General features: G+C 49.6%; 1 protein-coding gene across 1 annotated transcript; it reads left to right on the top strand.

Moving 5' to 3' along the window:
• Positions 1-983: 983 nt before the first annotated feature.
• Positions 984-9,177, top strand: LOC140902942 (kallikrein-14). Its single transcript, XM_073323525.2, has 6 exons — positions 984-1,128; positions 2,314-2,403; positions 5,375-5,540; positions 7,495-7,748; positions 8,422-8,558; positions 9,010-9,177. The coding sequence occupies exons 1-6, from the start codon at positions 984-986 to the stop codon at positions 9,175-9,177; spliced, it is 960 nt and encodes a 319-aa protein (XP_073179626.2).
• The last annotated feature ends 9,526 nt before the right edge of the window (positions 9,178-18,703 follow it).

The raw sequence follows: 18,703 nt of genomic DNA, 5'->3' as shown, positions 1-18,703 counted from the left end.
CGTGGTCACTTAGGGTGTCCCCACTCTGGGGTGCTCTCTGCACACTGGTGCTTCCCTGACCCCCTGATCATTACATACAGGTCAAAGCAAAGACTATTTATTACACAGCAACCAATTAAAAAAATTAAGGGAAAAATGGGAAAGGTGAAAGGAAAACCCGTCACGCCGCTCTGTGGCACGGGGACGTCACAGCCAGCCTCTCTGGGATGTCAGGGCAGTTCAGCCTGTTCCTCACACATCCCAGGCCTCCTGCCCAGGCCCTGGCTGTGCTGATGCTGTGGGTCGGACACTTGCTCTGGCGGTGGTCACACGCCCTCAAGCTCTGGGTGGCAGGACACTTCTTCCCAGTGTCAACCCCCCCGTCGAGGTTACGATCCCCCTCCCAGTCTGGCCTGCCAGACCTCTTGACTGGGGGCGTCTCCCTGTGCTGGGCCCACTGCCCAGGGTCCCCCTCACGCTCCCCAGCTGCTCATTGCACCTGGCTCCGGACGGCTCCCAGCTCCACAATGCCTCAGCTCGACTCTGCCTCAGCACGGCTGCTGCTGCTGCTCTGCCGCCAGCCTCCTGGGCTGCTTTTCTGGCCCCTCTGGCTCCGGTTCCTGCACCTCTCTTCCCAGCACTGACCTGCTCCCTGGGCTGCTTCTCTGCTTCTCTGGCCGGCGCGGCCCTGCTCCCCAGCTCAGCTAGGGCCTCTGTCTCTCCGCTTAGCTCAGCCCCACTCTGTCTGACCCAGGCAATTCCAGCTCACAGGGAGGATGGGACCCTCCTGACTCCCTCATTGGCCTGTCAATCTCAGGGTCCTGATTTCGATCAACCCTTCCCCTTCTTTTTAGTCCTGGGAGCTAGCCAACCAAAATCCCCACTGAGTTTTAGTAAGGGGCCAACAGTCCCCTTACACCAGGAAGAGGAAGAGGAAGAGGAAGAGGATGAAGAAGGGACACGCTCCATAACAGGGTGGAAGGTTCAGGGAGTCGCTTTCGGCAATGGAGAAGGTGCCGTTCCAAGGGCTAATTCCTGTCAGGATCCCCAGCACAGGACAGAGTCAGGAGCAAAGCCTTGTTCCTGCAACTCCCCCGGATAAAACGTACTGGAGCATGAGGGCGGAGGGAGTTGCCTGCATGCTGACATGTGGGGCAGCTCCCAAGATATGGCAATCACATTGACTCACAGGGACAGCCCATTTCCCCAGCATAAAAATGGCCCATCCCAAAGGATCCTTACTTTTGTCCAAGACACAACCGCCGGAGCCTCTTCTGCTCCCGAGGGCCCTCCACCAGGAGCTACAGGTGAAGAAGGGCCAGTCCAGCCTCTGTTGTTGGGATGTCTTGTTGGGGGGCAGGTCATGGTGGTGGGGTGAAAAGGAGATAGCTGTAGTTTGGGGAGCAACATAGTGTGGTGGACTGGGACATCATGCTGTTATGGGGGTAATTATGGGCTGCCAGGGGGCATTGCTCCATTTTGGGGATGTTGATGGGAGGGAGTTAGGGCTCTGCTCTGTTATTGGGGGTGATTATGAGGTACGAGGAGGTATTGCTCTTTTATTGGGGAGATTACGGGCTGGAATGGGGAAATTAATGAAGACGTTTGGTGGTTTGGCTGCTCAGCTGGTACGTGGAAGACATGGCTTCTAATCTCTGTTCTGCTGCTGCATCTCTGTAGAACCTTGGCCCAATCACTTATCCGCTCTATGCCTCACTTTCCCCATATGTACAATGGGGATCATAGTCCTGCCCTGCCTCACCAAGGAGCTGTGTGGATAAATAGGTCAAAGATTGGGAGGTGCTCAGATACAACCATAATGAGGGCAGATAACACTTTAGTTAATTTCTCTGTTATTAAGCTGGTCATGGGGGTTTCGCCTTCCTCTGTTATTGGGGTGACATGTTAGAAGAGAAACTAGTGGGAGAGGGGTGAGCTCAATCCAGCTCATGGAAATTTTTGTCATGTGGGTTGAGTTTAGTTCCCTCCCTTCCTCCCCTCCTCAGATCAGATCTTTCCATGGAACGTGCCCCTGGGGGGTGACTGGGACCGGGCAAAAGTGGAAGATGGAGCTGAGTTGGGGGAGACTGGGCCCCCATTGCCAACAGACGATCACAGTGCATTTCCCCTCCCCATGTCGGGCAGTGCTATCATCTCCTGGTACAAGCAGGGTAGTGGAGTTTCAGAGAAACCACTTGCTTTTGAGAGCCTGTGGAAGAACAGGAACTCAAGCCTGGCGTTTCTGAATCCTAAGGGCGCACTTTCCCCGCGAGGCATCTGTCTTCCTCTAGACGCCCGTGGCCAACGATTCCCTTTTGATCTCTTTACCTGCAGTAAAGCCAGTGACTCTGACGACCGTATCCATTGCCACAACCGACATGGAGCTGCTGATCATCGCAATGCTGGTAGTCGGGGCAGCCGCAGGTAGGAAGAAGAGTCAAGCGAGAAGCCACAGTTGGGTTGGGTGAGAAGGTTCTGCAGTTTCACTGCAGGCCCTTCCAGGAATGTCTCAGAGACTTTGCTTAATACAGGTTGCTGCTTATGAAAATCCAAGTTCCCAGCAGTCCTGTTATCAATTTCATGGGTTGCGAAAGGGAATTAATATGGTCAGGCCTCGTCTCTGATTATTCTTTATTGTTTGTAGTTCAGGCAGGTAGCCATGAGTTCACAATCTGTTTTCATCCCAAATCAGGAGAGAAGGAAAGAATTTTGAAATTTCCCACAATAGAAAATGGTTTTTGGGGAAACAAATAAATCTGTTTCACTCAGATTTCGATGTCTTTAAATTTAAAGCATATGTAAAAATATATAACTTTTAGAGAGCATCATTTCTAATATAATGTTAATTCTTTTAAGAAAAATGTGGAAACAAAAATTATTTAAAACAAGAAAAACAAATCAAAATGGCCCTTTCTGATAATGTTCAGTGCTCTGGTCAGACTGCCAATCTCATAAAGCAGCATGCACCACTTGGTGAGGAGAAGTTTATGCCTCATGGAAGCTGCTGGTTGTGAGGCATCATGGGAGATGTAGTTTGATTGTGGAGCCCAGTCCATTCAGGAGACGGCTTTGTTTTAAACTTTTTTTAAAGAATTTGCATCACAACCAACACATTCCCACACAAATTATCAACTTTGACAAAATGGTATTTTCCTATTGGAAAACGTTCCATCTGAAAAAGTTTGACAATTTTAAATATTTTGTGACAGGGTCAGGCCAGATGGCAACAGGAAAGTAGTGGAAGGTAGATACATTACCCCCAGATTAAGCAGGTCCCTTTTCCCTGGGTAAAATAACAGGGACTATTCCAGAACAATCAGGAACCTGCTAGAACCAGTTAAGGCAGGCAGGCTAATTAGGACATCTGTAGCCAATTAGGAAGCTACTAGAACCAGTTAAGGCAAGTAGGCTAATCAGGGCACCTGGTTGAAAGAAAGACCTCTTTTCAGTTAGGCAGAGGCGTGTAAGGAGTTGGGAGTGGGAGGAAATGCTGCTGGAGGACTAAGGAATGCAAATGCCAACAGGCATCAGGAAGAAGGTCCTGCAGTGAGGACAAAGATGGTGCTGGGGGAGGTCATGGGGAAGTGGCCCAGGGAGTTGTAGTTGTCACATAGCTGTTACAGGAGACATTGTAGACAGCTGTGATCCTCAGGGCCCTGGGCTGGAACCCGGAATAGAGGGCGGGCCCAGGTTCCCCCCAGGCCCCTCCCCCCACTCCCTATTTGACACAAGAGGAGTTGACCTCGACTGTGAGTCATATCAGAGGGGAAGGTCTCTGGCCTGTCCCCAACCAACCTGAGGGCTGCCATGACCCTTTGAGGTGAGCAAATCAGCCGGAAAGCGCAGGACCCACCAAGGCAGAGGAGGAACATTGTCACAATTTCTACTGCGGTCATAGGTGCCAACTCCGTGGGTTCTCTGGGGCTGGAGCATCCACAGGGAAAAATTAGCGGGTGCTCCGGACCCACCGGCAGCCAAGCTCCCCCCTCCTCGCCTCCTTCTCCCAAGCCAAGCACACTGTGTCCCTGCTTCTCCCCCTCCCTCCCAGTGCTTCCCGCCCCCCGCCCCACCACCTAACAGCTGTCTGGCGGCACTTAGGACTTTCCGGGAAGGAGGGGGAGCAGTGGAGATGCGGTGCACTCAGGGGAGGAAACAGAGAAAAGGCAGGGCAGGGGCAGGGACTTGGGAGAAGGGGGTGGAATGGGGGTGGGAAGGGGACGGGGACTTTGGGGAAGGGGTGGAATAGGGGCGGGGCCAGGGGCAGTGTTGGGGGTCGAGCACACACTGGGCAGAGGAGAAGTTGGTGCCTATGATTGCGGTAAAGCCTAGAAACAGCAGTCACTGACCAACCCCTGCTCTCCTGAACATGTGTAAATTGTGTTTTCCAGAGGTTTATAATTTGACCAAATCTAGGTGAATTTTCATATGAACAGCAAAAGGCACCTCCCTGACTCCAGGGCTATTTCCTTGCAAAATTTCAAGTCCCTGCTGCCAAGGCGTTAGAGCACTTTAAAAAGTGGTTGGAAAATTGTTTGAACATTAAAAAATGAAGGGTCCTCCTGTCCAGTCCCTGCTACCATGAGCAACTCTGTAGCAGAAATGTATTGAGCTCCATCTTCAAACTCAGGAGGCTTTCATAGAATATCAGGGTTGGAAGGGACCTCAGGAGGTCATCTAGACCAACCCTCTGCTCAAAGCAGGATCAATCCCTAATTTTCCCCCCAGATCCCTAAATGGCCCCCTCAAGGATTGAATTCACAACTGTGACTTTAGCAAGCTAATACTCAAACCACTGAGCTACCCCTCCCCCCATATCCCGGCCCCCCTGCTCCTGTTCCACAACTTCCTTCCTTCGATGGTTAGTAACCGTCTTCTAATCTCAGCCTAGATTTATCCATAGTGCTTGTCCCCATTTGTTCTTGTGCCAACGCTGGTCTCCACCTCCTGTAGATCTTCTCCCTCCCTGGTGTTCCTTCCCCCCCCCCCCACACACACACACTCTGTAATTAGAGAGAACAATCAGATGCTGGCTTGGCTTCCTTTTAGGTTAAACCAGCCAAGCTCTTTCCATCTCCCCTTGTAAGATCGGCCCTTTGTTCCCCTGACCATCCTAGCACCCTTCTCAACACCTGTTCCAGTTGGAATTCCTCTTTCTGGAACACGGGTGACGGGAATTGGAGGTTTTTGCAGTGGCATTAATGCCTAACTATCCCTACTGGAAATAGAGCCTGGTACATCGCCTGGTACAACCTCCGATCGCCTTGTGTTTTTCCACGGCCACGTGGGAGCAGCAGCTCATGGTCATCCTGCCACCGGCCAACCTGTTTGGACATGGCTGATGCTTGCCCCTCCCCCTGCCCTGAATTCAGCTGACATTTGCCACTCTCCATGGCAGCCTCAGACCCAGAGGAAAGCAGGATCATTGGGGGGAGAAACTGCGACTTCGGCTCGCGGCCCTACCAGGTGGCTCTCCTGAGGAACAGACGTGTCATCTGTGGTGGGAGCCTGATAGCCCGGAAGTGGGTGCTGACTGCTGCACACTGCGGCAGACAAGGGATCAGGTAAGTCAGTGCAGGGATGGAGGGAGAGAGGGTGATGCCTGGGAATAACCCACATCCCCAGCCCTTATCTTCGCTCTTCGTGTTCCCTATCCATGCCCAGGTCTCCCTCTGCACCCCTGAATCCGCAGCCCCATCCTCCTCCCTTTTTTCCCAGCCCACAAATCGTTTTTGTCGCTCTTCTCTGCACCCTCTGCGGTTTTCCAGCATGCTCGTTCAGATGTGCCCACCCCAGCACGGACGCAGCACGCCAGCATCGGTCTCCCCAGCGGCGTGTGCAGAGGGAAACCCACCTCCACGCTCACCAGCATTAGGCCTTGTAGCATCCCACCGGCAGCTCATGTGCAGGTGCTCTAGGAGCTGATGGAATGGAGCGGAGCTCCGGGAAATATTTTCCCTTGACTCCAACCTGATGCTGCTGGTTCTCAAGTAGGGGGTCTGTGGCCCCCTGCTGGTTTCAGGGGGTCCATTGGGCCCTATGGCTGAAGCCGGGAGCTCTGAACCGTGGTGCACCCTACGGGGCTGAAGCCCTGAGTCCCGGGGCCTCCCAGAGCGGTGAAGCTACAAGCCCTGGCGACCCAGCGGGGCTAAAGCCCAAGTGCACCCATCCCACAGCGGAAGCCTGGAGCCCCGAATGGAAGGGGGCTGTGGGGACCTCCAGGAATTTAAGCCCTGGAACAAACACCTGTCATTCCACAGAAGGGGAGAGCTTGAAAAACTGAAAGCAATTCAAGCTGCTTTTTTAGAGCTCTAAGAAGAAAAGGAGGACTTGTGGCACCTTAGAGACTAACCAATTTATTTGAGCATAAGCTTTCATGAGCTACAGCTCACTTCATCGGATGCAAGCTCTGTAAGCTCTTTAGAGCGCTGTAATTCTGCAGGTCCTGCGGATAGATCTGTCCTTCCCCTCCCCTCCTTTTCTCCTAACTCTCTTTGGCTCTTACGATGAAGCTGGTATCTTTGTTGTATTTGGAAAAACTGATTAAAACGTATAAATAATACGTTGAAAATCGCAATGTCTCGTGTTGGCATTTTTGAAACTTTTCGATTTTTCCATTCGCAACTTTTTCTTTCAAAGTGCCCTGTTAGTTTATTTTCAGAAATATTTTGCGACAGCTGAAACAAACTATTGCCGCCCCATTTTTCGATTAGCTGGAAAGCACAAAACTCTTAGACCCAGATTTGAAATTCTCAGTGCTCCTGCACATCAGTTTAATTTGGCATGAGCGGGCCACAGTGACCCAGGACAAGGGAAAAATAACTGAATTAAGTTGGTCCCATAAGTGGTTGAGGAGATAGCAAGTGTGAAAAATTTCAGGGGTGGGGTATATTTGCATATATAAGACAAAGCCCCTAATATTGGGACAATGCTGATATTATTGGGATGTCTGGTCACCCTACCCAAAAGCCAAGGAGAAGGAATTCATGATTTTGGTGAAAACTGCAGCTTTGATAACACCAAAGTGTCTCACAAATTAAGGGCAAAGTCATCAAATTGTTCATTTCAGCTGTGTAAAACCAGGTGTAAGAAACAATAATGTCAGCAAAATGTGCTGTGTACATGTGGCATGAGACCAAAGCATGAGATGTACAGGAACTGGACCTGAAAATAACCAGGCCAACCATAAAGAGCATGATATCATGTAAAATGGAGGACGCACGCATCAGAATAAACTTGTATGTAAAGTAACCAATACTTGTATTCTTCAGATCTGTGGTATGCCCCATAGCCACCCCTTACAAGTGACTCTGATCAATTCTGCAGAGTGTATGCCAAAAAAAACATGAGATCAGACGAGATTGGAGTCGAACTGAGTTCTTGGAGAACTAAGAAGATGAGGTCTCGGAAGCTACTCCAGCATTGAAAATCCATTATTGGCCCAATTCTAGTTGCTTGCCCGCTATGATCTTTGAATAGCTGCCCATTGATCTCTTCCTTTGTCCTCTCTCCATGCAGCTCCCTGCGGGTGCATCTGGGGGATTATAATGTAAGGGTGAAAGAACCCACAGAACAGATACGAAGAATCCACAACTTCTTTGTGCACCCCGAATATAACTTCTTGCCTTTTGACAACGACTTCATGCTTCTGGAGCTGGATGAGCCCGCTCAACTTAACCGCTATGTGAACACGATCAAGTTGGCTACCCGTTGTCCCTTTCCTGGAACACGATGCAGTGTGTCAGGATGGGGCACCATCAAGTCCCCCCAAAGTATGGCGTGCTGAGTGTAGAGGGAGGGGTTGAGGTTGGGCTCAGCTTGGGGAGGGGGTGGAAGCTCTTTAAGGAGACCTTGTTAATGGGCTCACAAGGGTCTTTGGCTTCTCCTGGGGGAAAATTTTCATCCAAAATGATTTTTAGTGGACAACTCAAGTTCGACAACACCAAAGTGTCCCATAAATTCGGGGCGTTTTTATTCATTTCAGAAAAAAAATTCAGAAAAAAGTGAAAACTTTGCATTTTGAAAACACAGGAAGACAGTGGCTTGATTTTTGTTCTATTTGAAACATTTCCTTTTGAAATTTCCTTTCCTTTTGTATTCAAAACAATTTTAAAACGTTACAGATGTGCTTCAAATCACAATGAAATATTATAATATGACATGAAATACTGGATCTAAATGAAACAATTTGTTTTTTTGGCTTTTCCGTTCATCAAAAATTTCCTTTTTCGGAAAATGAACGTGGCCAGATCCCAGCTGGTGGAAATCGGCCGTCGCGCCATTGGAGTCAATGGGGCCAGATCCCAGCTGGGGTCAGTTGGCTCTAGCAACTTTGGAGTCACTGGATCTATGCCAGTTTATACCAGTTGAGGGTCTTACACCAAATTTTCCTCTCTTGCACCTTGTTCCCTGCTCATGAGCTCCTGTTTTTCTGTCATTGCCCAGGGCAGTACCCAGCCATCCTGCAGTGTGCAGATCTCTATAGCGTCAGCCAGGCCAGGTGCCAGGACGTTTACTGGGGCCTGATCACGGAGAACATGTTCTGTGCTGGTGTGGAACAGGGCGGCATAAGCACGTGCAGGGTAAGGGGGCATCCCGGAGAGAGGGGTCGGTGCCGGGTGTCGGAGCTCACACAGCTCAATACTCTTTATCCCCTGTGACCTGCAAACCCTTCTCAGCCTGCTCCTGAGGGGCCGTTGTCACTCAGGCTCTGGCCCCAGCCAGCCTTCGTGCCCCGTGGAAGAGCAGCCGATCCGCCCTCCAGCCGCACCGAGCCCTAAGGCCCAGTCCCTGGGCCTGTCTGATCCCCAGCGCAGGTGCTGTCAACCGAACCCATTTCTGCTCTTTAAACCCTTCCTATCTGTGTGTCCCTGCCGCCCCCTGCTGGAAGGGATGAGCTCTGTGCATGTGTGTGTTCTTGTGTCTGTGTGACCCTGCTTCCCCCTGCTGGAGGGGATGGGCCCTCCTCTGGGGGGGTGTGCACACGGGGGGGCATGGCTGTGTTTTGCTGATGGCTTTGCATTGTCTTTGCAGGGGGATTCAGGAGGCCCACTGGTCTGCAATGGGCGGCTGCAGGGCGTGGTCTCCTGGGGGAAGTCTGTCTGTGCCCTGCCGGGACAGCCCAGAGTCTTCGCCAATGTCTGCAAAGCTGCCCAGTGGGTGAAGAACACTATAAGGAGGCAGAGCGCCAGATTGGACTGAGAGCTCACAGCACGTCCCGCCTGCCGCAATGACCCACCAAACATACGCCCCAGCCACGCCTCTCCTCATCTCACGGCGGCACCTGGGGGTTGCGGAATGGGGTGGGGGGAGCTGGCCTGGGTGGGATTGGGGTGGTGGAGCTGCGGTTGGGCCAGGCCTGACAAAATCCTGGGACTGGGTTAAAAATGCACAGCTGGTTTGAAAAGCATGAATGAGCCTGAAGATTGTGAGATTGCTTTAAAACCTCATGAATCAGCCTGATGTTCACAGGATTGTTTCAAAAGTCAAGAGATTGGCTCTAAAAATCATGAGATTGGATTAAAAATTATGAGCCTGGTTTTAAAATGCCCTAAATCGCGCCCAGGTCTTTGTTCTGGTCTCTTCCATTGACGGGGGTGGCGTACGCGGCTATAACTGCTCTGACGTCACCAAGTCTGACGTCCCGTGGGGTTCAAACTTTGTCACACGGTGCTACAGCAACATAGCCACGTGCCTGTCTAAATGTACTGAATGCTGCCTCAGCACAGGGCATGGATTTCACTAGATGCTCTTTCAAGGTGCCTTCCATCCCTACATTTCTATCACTTTATGGGTAGCACAAAATAGAGAGAGATGGGTAGGTGAGTGGATGGATGAGTGGGTAGGTTAACATGAAATCATGAGAAAATGAGAACAGCCAGACTGAGTCAAACCCAAGGTCCATCTAGCCCAGTATCCTGTCTTCCGACAGTGGCCACTGCCAGGTGCCCCAGAGGGAATGAACAGAACAGGGAATCATCAAGGGATCCATCCCAGGTCACCCATTCCCAGCTTCTGGCAAACAGAGGCTAGGGACACCATCCCTGCCTATCCTGGTTAATAGCCATTGATGGACCTATCCTCTGTGAATTTAACTAGCTCTTTTATGAACACTGTTATAGTCTTGGCCTTCACAACATCCTCTGGCAAGGAGTTCCACAGACTGACTGCACATTGTGTGAAGAAATACTTCCTTGTGTTTGATTTAAACCTGCTGCCTATTAATTTCATTGGGTGACCCCTAGTTCTTGAGTTATGAGAAGGAGTAAATAATGCTTCCTTATTTATGGATGGATAGATAGATCCTGCATGGACATGTGGAAATGGCTAGGTGACACTGGAGGTCTTTTCCATCCCTACATGTCTATGATTCTATTGACTATATAGAATATTAAATATATTATTAAAATTAGTATTCAATGTCACAGAAAGGTCTCGAAGAAATCAATCAAAATAATCAAGTTGAAACAAAATTTTGGAACCTTATTCAAATAAATCGTTTTCACATCATCAAAACAGATTTTTTCCATCCAAAATATCAAAATTGACACAGAGAATTGGGCAGAAAATGGATTTTTCTCTTCCCTGGCAATTTTGGGAAAAAAATCATTTGGGATCAACCAAAACATTTTGTTTGATCTGAAACTAAACGTTTCATTTGGACATTCAGCATTTTTAAACTTTTTTTTTTCAAATTAAAAGTTAAAGGAAATGTATAAACAGTCATTTGGAAGTGAAAATTGGGAACTGTTTTGTTCGGAAATTTTAGAAAAAAAATGTTTTGATTTTTTTTGGATTTTTTGGGGGTGTGTGTGTTATTTTTTGATGGAAACAATTCAGCAAAATTGACACGTTCATCTTCTATAAAATGATAGTCAGTTATTTCTGGTGGGTCCACCAGTGGCCAATAAGAGCAGCCCAGATTATTGAGTCGGGCTGCCACACATTCTTTCCTCCTTTCCCGTTTCTCTGTTTCCTGATGTCTTACTTGGGTCTTGAAACGCTGGGATCCTTCCCACAAGGTCCTTCTCCATTTTAGTGGGTGGAGGGTTTGGGTTTCCCATATGTCCTCAACGACAGAGCAGGCAAACAGAGAGACAGTTTCTCTCAATGGCTGAGAAGACAGATGAAGGCTACAGAAGGATGGCGATCTCTTGGTTTCCTGGTGTTTGGATGAAGACCCTCATCCTGCCAAGCACTGTGTGGACACTGGTGTGGAACGGCATTTCCACCCAGGGTCCCTGGGGTGGGGGGGCGGGGGGCCATGGGGCTATGCCCTCCCACTTTTTACTGGCCGTAAGGTGAGTAACAATGGTGAGCAACAGAGAGGAATGAGAGAGTGTTGGGATTTATGGGGGGAAGAGGTGGTGTGTCAAGGTTCCTCCCCCACTCTGAACTCTAGGGTACAGATGTGGGGACCTGCATGAAAAACCTCCTAAGCTTATCTTTACCAGCTTAGGTCAAAACTTCCCCAAGGTACAAAATATTCCACCTGTTGTCCTTGGACTGGCCGCTATCACCACCAAACTAATACTGGTTACTGGGGAAGAGCTGTTTGGACGCGTCCTTCCCCCCAAAATACTTCCCAAAACCTTGCACCCCACTTCCTGGACAAGGTTTGGTAAAAAGCCTCACCAATTTGCCTAGGTGACTACAGACCCAGACCCTTGGATCTTAAGAACAATGAACAATCCTCCCAACACTGGCACCCCCCCTTTCCTGGGAAATGTTGGATAAAAAGCCTCTCCAATTTGCATAGGTGACCACAGACCCAAACCCTTGGATCTGAGAACAATGAAAAAGCATTCAGTTTTTTACAAGACTTTTAATAAAAAATAGAAGTAAATAGAAATAAAGAAATCCCCCCTGTAAAATCAGGATGGTAGATATCTTACAGGGTAATTAGATTCCAAAACATAGAGAACCCCTCTAGGCAAAACCTTAAGTTACAAAAAAGATACACAGACAGAAATAGTTATTCTATTCAGCACAATTCTTTTCTCAGCCATTTAAAGAAATCATAATCTAACACATGCCTAGCTAGATTACTTACTAAAAGTTCTAAGACTCCATTCCTGGTCTATCCCCGGCAAAGACCCAGCATACAGACAGACACAGACCCTTTGTTTCTCTCCCTCCTCCCAGCTTTTGAAAGTATCTTGTCTCCTCATTGGTCATTTTGGTCAGGTGCCAGCGAGGTTACCTTTAGCTTCTTAACCCTTTACAGGGGAGAGGAGCTTTCCCCTAGCCAGGAGGGATTTCAAAGGGGTTTACCCTTCCCTTTATATTTATGACATGGTGCGAAGGCAAGGCCTCAGGGGGAAGGAGCAGGACTAGGCCGGGAGATTGGGGGAAGGGGTGGTAAGCGGACGGCAGATCAGGGGAAGGGGCGGCACGGGGGAGGGGCCTCAGGTGGAAGGGGAGGCTCAAGGGCGGGGCCACTGTTGAGACATGGGTGGCCCCCACTTTTAGGGAGCTTCTGTTGCCCCAGTCTCCACATTAAAAGAAATCGCGTATGTCGTCAGATGTTCGGCTGTGTGGGTGTGTTCTCTCTGCGTGCTGCACTGGCTCTGGCCAGATAGCCCATAAAGCAGGCTCCGATCAAACTTCCCAGTGAGACCACAAGACTCGGTTTTCAGCGAACGCGCCCAGCCAGCTTTATTGTCGACAAAGCATGGTAACAGCACCTGGCAGACTCTATGAGGATACTAAGACGTGTATGCCCTTGACAATGGATGCAGCTCAGTCAGTGGTAGGACCTTCCACTGCCCCCTTGGCTGGCCAAAGACACTGCCTCTGAGATATATCTTTATACACAGATACAAACAAAAAACTTATTGCCCCGACGTATCAGGGTGCCACCCTCTGATGTATTAGGGCGCCAACCATTACCTTGTACATGTTGGTTTGTTCAAAACATCTCAATCCATCATGCGGTCATCCTGACCTTATCCTTCAGATGGATCAGGGTGTTCTTGTTATCTTTGGAGAATGTGTTTGGTATAAAGGTGTTCTGGGATCATCTTTCTGGCATGTGTTTGCGGATATTTTCTTGCGCCTAACATTACTTAGGAATGTGTCTTTTTGCAATATCAGCCCTGGTCTTGCCAGACTCTGTGAGCGGGGCCTGCCTCTTGCTCACAGCTTAACATTGCTTTATATCAGTAAAGCTCTGACTACTTTAGCCCAGGTCTCAGGCCTCATACCAGGCCTCTGATACATGGGCTTATGTTTCAGGCCCTCCTCTTACTACAGCACACTGCTGTAGTATTCCACATTCACATCCATGTCCAAGTCCTGTGGTGATCGGTGAAGGGACAGCGATGACCAGAAGCTCCTAGTCAGTGACCAGCACACAGGCTGTGGCTGTCAGAGGGCCATTTTTGCATTTGAATGGAGGCAGGCCTGCAACTCAGCAGCCGGAAAGCAACTGAGGTGCTGTTTTTACGGCCCACTCCGCTCCCCTGCATGAGCAGGACGTGGGCAATCTGACCTAGAGCTCAAAGCAGGAGTTGGGAAATCAGGCCAGGCTACGTATCGGGAGGTCAGAGTCCGAGGCAGGCCCAAGAGCAAACCCAGAGTCGAGTGTTGGGAGGCAGGTTCTGGTTACCAGGAGATCAGAGGTAGGAGCCAAACTTGAGAGCAGAACCAGGGATCAATACCCAGAGTTACGCCGGGTCAGGATACCAGAAAGAGGATGAGGGTGAGGAAGAGGAAGGCACACACTCCACAGCAGGATGGAAGGTTCAGGGAGTCACTTTCGGCAATGGAGAAGGTGCCGTTCCAAGGGCTAAATCCTGCTGGGTTCCCCTGCAGAGGACAGAGGTGGGAACAAAGGCTGGCTTGCTTCCACAGCTCCCCGGGATCCAACCTACTGAAGCCAGGTGTTTGAGGGCAGAGAGAGTCGCCTAGATGCCGATATGTGGGGCAGCTCCCCAGATACGGCAATCACGTTGACTCACAGAGACAGCCTATTTCTCTAGCATATAAAGTGGCCCATCCTGGAGGATTCTTAGTTTTGTCCAAGACATAACCGCTGGACCTTGTCCTACTCCCGAGGGCCCCCCACCAGGAGCTCCAGGTGAAGCAGGGCCAGTCCAGTCCCTGTGCTTGGGATGCCTGGCTGGGGGCATCAGGGCGCTGGGGTGGAAAGGAGATAGCTGTGGTTTGGGGAGCAACATAGGGTGGTGGCTTGGGGCATCTTGCAGTTATTGGGGTGATTATGGGCTGCCAGTGGGATCACTCTGTTTTCGGGGTATTAATGGGATGAAATGGGGGCTCTCTTTTGTTATTGGAGGTGATTATGAGGTGGCATTGCTCTATTATTGGGATGATTATGGGGTGTGACAGGGCATTGCTCTTTATTGGGTGTGACTATCATAGAATCATAGAATATCAGACTTGGAAGGGACCTCAGGAGATCATCTAGTCCAAACCCCTGCTCAAAGCAGGACCAATCCCCAATTTTTTTTGCCCCAGATCCCTAAATGGCCCCCTCGAGGACTGAACTCACAACCCTGGGTTTAGCAGGCCAGTGCTCAAACCACTGAGCTATCCCTCCCCCAAATGGTATATGAGAGGGCATTTCTCTGTTATTGGGATGATTATGGGATATGAGGGGCATTGCTGTGTTATTGGGGGTGATTATGGGGTACAAGAGGGCATTGCTCTTTATTGGGGGTGATTATGGGTTACGAGGGGGCATTGCTCTGTTATTGGGGTGATTGTGGGGTGCAACACGGCATTTATCTGTTATTGGGGATGATTATGGTGTCCTAAGGTGCATTGCTCTGTTATTGGGGGGATTATGGGGTGGAATGAGGCACTCAGTGAAGATGGATGGCTTGGCAGTGTGGCTGCTCAGCTGGCACTTGGAAGACATGGCTTCTAATCTCTGGTCTGCTGCTGCATCCCTGTTGGACCTTGGCCCAATCGCTTAGCCTCTCTGTGCCTCAATTTCTCACTCTCTACAATGGGGATCATAGCACTGCCCGGCCTCACCTGTGGGGATAAATAAGGTAAAAATTGGGAGGTGCTCGGATACTACTGTAATGGGGGCCAGATACCACCTGAGATCTATTAATTTCTCTGTTATTAAGCTGGTCGTGGGCTTTCGCCCTCCTCTGTTACTGTTAGAAGGAAAACTAGGGGGAGAGGGGTGGGCTCAGGCCAGCTCATGGAAATCTTTGTCATCTGGCTTGACTTTTAGTTCTCTCCCCATCCCTGCCAACAGATCAGATCTTTTCATGGAACATGCCCCTGGGGGTCACTTGGACCAGGCTGAAGTGGAAGATGGAGCTGAGTTGGGGGAGACTGGGCCCCCATTGCCAGCAGATGATCACAGTGCGTTTCCCCTCCCCAAGTCGGGCAGTGCTATCATCCTCCTAGTACAGGCGGGGCAGCCAAGGTGCAGAGAAACCGCTTGCTCATGGGAGTTTGTGGAAGAACAGAGACTCAAGACTGACTTTCCTGAATCCTAAGTGTGCACCTTCCCCACGAGGCATCCATCCTCCTCAAGATGCCAGTGGCCAACGATTCCCTTTTGATCTCTTTCCCTGCAGTAAAGCCAGTGACTCCGACGACTGTATCCAACCACCATGGAGATGCTGATCATCGCAATGCTGGTTGTCGGGGCAGCAGCAGGTAGGCAAAAGAGTCAAGCGAGAAGCCAAAGTTGGGTTGGGTGAGAAGGTTCTGCAGTTTCACCACAGGCCCTTCCAGGAATGTCTCAGAGACGTTGCTTAAGACAGGTTCCTGCTCATGAAGAGCGAAGTTCCTGGCAGTCCCATTATCAGTTCCACAAGTTGCAAAAGGGAATTCATGCGTTCAGGCCTTAGCTCTGATTATTCTTTATTGTTTGACGAGCAGGCAGGGAGCCATGATTTCACAATTTGTTTGCGTCCTGAATCATGGCAGAAGGAAAGGGAGGGTGGTGAAGCACTTTCCAGTTAGAAATTGCTAGTTCAAGTTATTTTAAATTTCTATTTTTGCTTTGTTTTGTAAAATAAAATATATTTGAGCATAAATAACGCAATTTTTTATTTGAAAACTAAATGACTACAAAATAATATTAGAAGTGTTCCATAAATATATACCAGGTGTTCCGTGGCCTAAAAAGTTTGGGAAACACTGCTGTAGGGTTTCTGGGTGTGGGTGGGAGAAATATGGAACAAGATTTTTGGGGCAACAAAGAGGGATTGTTAGGGAGCCACCCCCATACAGACCCTGACTGACCCCTAGCCTCTCCCATTCAGTCAGGCACATCTGACCCTGTCCCCATGTGTCCCTCCACCCCCACTCAGACATCCTATCCCCCCATCCCCAGGTGGCCCTGAATCCCACTCAGTCACCCCCATATGTCATAGAATCATAGAATATCAGGGTTGGAAGGGACCCCAGAAGGTCATCTAGTCCAACCCCCTGCTCAAAGCAGGACCAATTCCCAGTTAAATCATCCCAGCCAGGGCTTTGTCAAGCCTGACCTTAAAAACCTCTAAGGAAGGAGATTCTACCACCTCCCTAGGTAACGCATTCCAGTGTTTCACCACCCTCTTAGTGAAAAAGTTTTTCCTAATATCCAATCTAAACCTCCCCCACTGCAACTTGAGACCATTACTCCTCGTTCTGTCATCTGCTACCATTGAGAACAGTCTAGAGCCATCCTCTTTGGAACCCCCTTTCAGGTAGTTGAAAGCAGCTATCAAATCCCCCCTCATTCTTCTCTTCCATAGACTAAACAATCCCAGTTCCCTCAGCTTCTCCTCATAAGTCATGTGTTCCAGTCTCCTAATCATTTTTGTTGTCCTCTGCTGGACGTTTTCCAATTTTTCCACATCCTTCTTGCAGTGTGGGGCCCAAAACTGGACACAGTACTCCAGATGAGGCCTCAACAATGTCGAATAGAGGGGAACGATCACGTCCCTCGATCTGCTCGCTATGCCCCTACTTATACATCCCAAAATGCCATTGGCCTTCTTGGCAACAAGGGCACACTGCTGACTCATATCCAGCTTCTCGTCCACTGTCACCCCTAGGTCCTTTTCCGCAGAACTGCTGCCTAGCCATTCGGTCCCTAGTCTGTAGCTGTGCATTGGGTTCTTCCGTCCTAAGTGCAGGACCCTGCACTTATCCTTATTGAACCTCATCAGATTTCTTTTGGCCCAATCCTCCAATTTGTCTAGGTCCTTCTGTATCCTATCCCTCCCCTCCAGCGTATCTACCTCTCCTCCCAGTTTAGTATCATCCGCAAATTTGCTGAGAGTGCAATCCACACCATCCTCCAGATCATTTATGAAGATATTGAACAAAACCGGCCCCAGGACCGACCCTTGGGGCACTCCACTTGATACCGGCTGCCAACTAGACATGGAGCCATTGATCACTACCCGTCCCTGCACTCCCTCTCCCATGCCCATGTTTCCCTGTGCCCCCTGTCCGCATCTGTCCCAGAACCCCCTCAGACAGCCCCTTCCCTCTTCCCCATGTGTCCCTGTGCCCCCACTCAGCCACCCCCTCCCCCATGTGGCCCTGCACCCCCTCCCCCAATCCCCATGTGGCCTTGCACCTCCAATCCCATTCAGCCCCTGCCCCAGTTTGTCCTCCCCCAATAGCCCATATGAACTCCAGTCTCTGACCCCCCTCCCCCAGCAGCCCCATGTGTCCACCCAGTTTTTCCCCCCATATCTCCTCTCTCCTGACCTGGTCCCACCGGTGCTGTGAAGAAAGCAACCTCTTTCCTTCCCTGTCCCAGCTGGGGCTTGCTCAGGAGCAGCTGCTCTGCTCTAGTGCCACAGCAGTCCTTGGTGGGCAAAAGGCAGAACTGCAGCAACTTTCTGGCAGAAGATATTTTCTGCAGAAAAAAATTATGTGTGCACACATGAATTCTGCTCATTCCCAGTGGCGAGGATTCCCCCACGAGTAAATATTCTGCTTTTCTGTGCAAAAATTTGCAAGATGGGCTAGGGGGCAAAGACTGCAGCGGGGGAGCTGTAGCATTAGCACCCAGAGTCTTCACAAATGCAGACTACAAACGCACACCGCTTGAGAAGGAAAGGCTGAGAAATTTTTCTTGGTCTCCAAGCTTCTCCCACTGTGTCTATGGATCATTTGTGATCAAAATAACCTATTTCAAAGCTGTGTGCCATCTCAGATCCCAGCACTCACACTTCAGAATTATGATGCCACCATTGAATTTGCTTCTGGAAGTCAAATAATTGTGGGATAATGATGCTTTTGTGGGATAATGATGCATCCGAGATCTGAAACGAGATCCATCAAGGCCAGGCTTCAAAAACCAGCTACAAGGTTGACCTCCATATCAACCTACTCAGATGGTGTGTTGTCTTGCATGTGGGACATATGGGCAGAGGAAGAGACACTGGAGTCAATAATACATGCTCTACATCCTGGATGGGAAATGCATTTCATGCCTAAACACTATGCTGTAGAATCCTGCAGTGATGGATAATGTTCTCTTCAAAGGGAAGTGTGTTAAGCTTCCATTTATCCTCAAGGGGGAAAAACAGGATCTTAAAGTTTATTCATGAAGGACACATAAGCATGGGAAAATCCCATGGGAAAGAAATCTAAGGGAAGAAGGAGTTCAGGAGTGCTGGGAGTTTCTCAAGGGGACAATATTGAAAACATAGCAGCAAATTATCTGGATGAGAAGGAATGATAGGAAGAATAACAAGAGGCCAATAGGACTCCATCAGGAGCAATTTAAGGA

The sequence above is a fragment of the Lepidochelys kempii genome, chromosome 24, assembly GCF_965140285.1.
Source record: "Lepidochelys kempii isolate rLepKem1 chromosome 24, rLepKem1.hap1, whole genome shotgun sequence".
NCBI classification, from domain to species: domain Eukaryota; kingdom Metazoa; phylum Chordata; order Testudines; family Cheloniidae; genus Lepidochelys; species Lepidochelys kempii.
This window is presented reverse-complemented; position numbering and strand designations above follow the sequence as displayed.

Coding starts and splice junctions, on each gene's coding strand:
- LOC140902942 (XM_073323525.2), top strand. CDS start 984: ATGGAGAAGGTGCCGTTCCAAGGGCTAATTCCTGTCAGGATCCCCAGC. Junction 1,129..2,313: donor AGTTGCCTGCATGCTGACAT/GTGGGGCAGCTC, acceptor CTTTACCTGCAG/TAAAGCCAGTGACTCTGACG. Junction 7,749..8,421: donor CACCATCAAGTCCCCCCAAA/GTATGGCGTGCT, acceptor GTCATTGCCCAG/GGCAGTACCCAGCCATCCTG.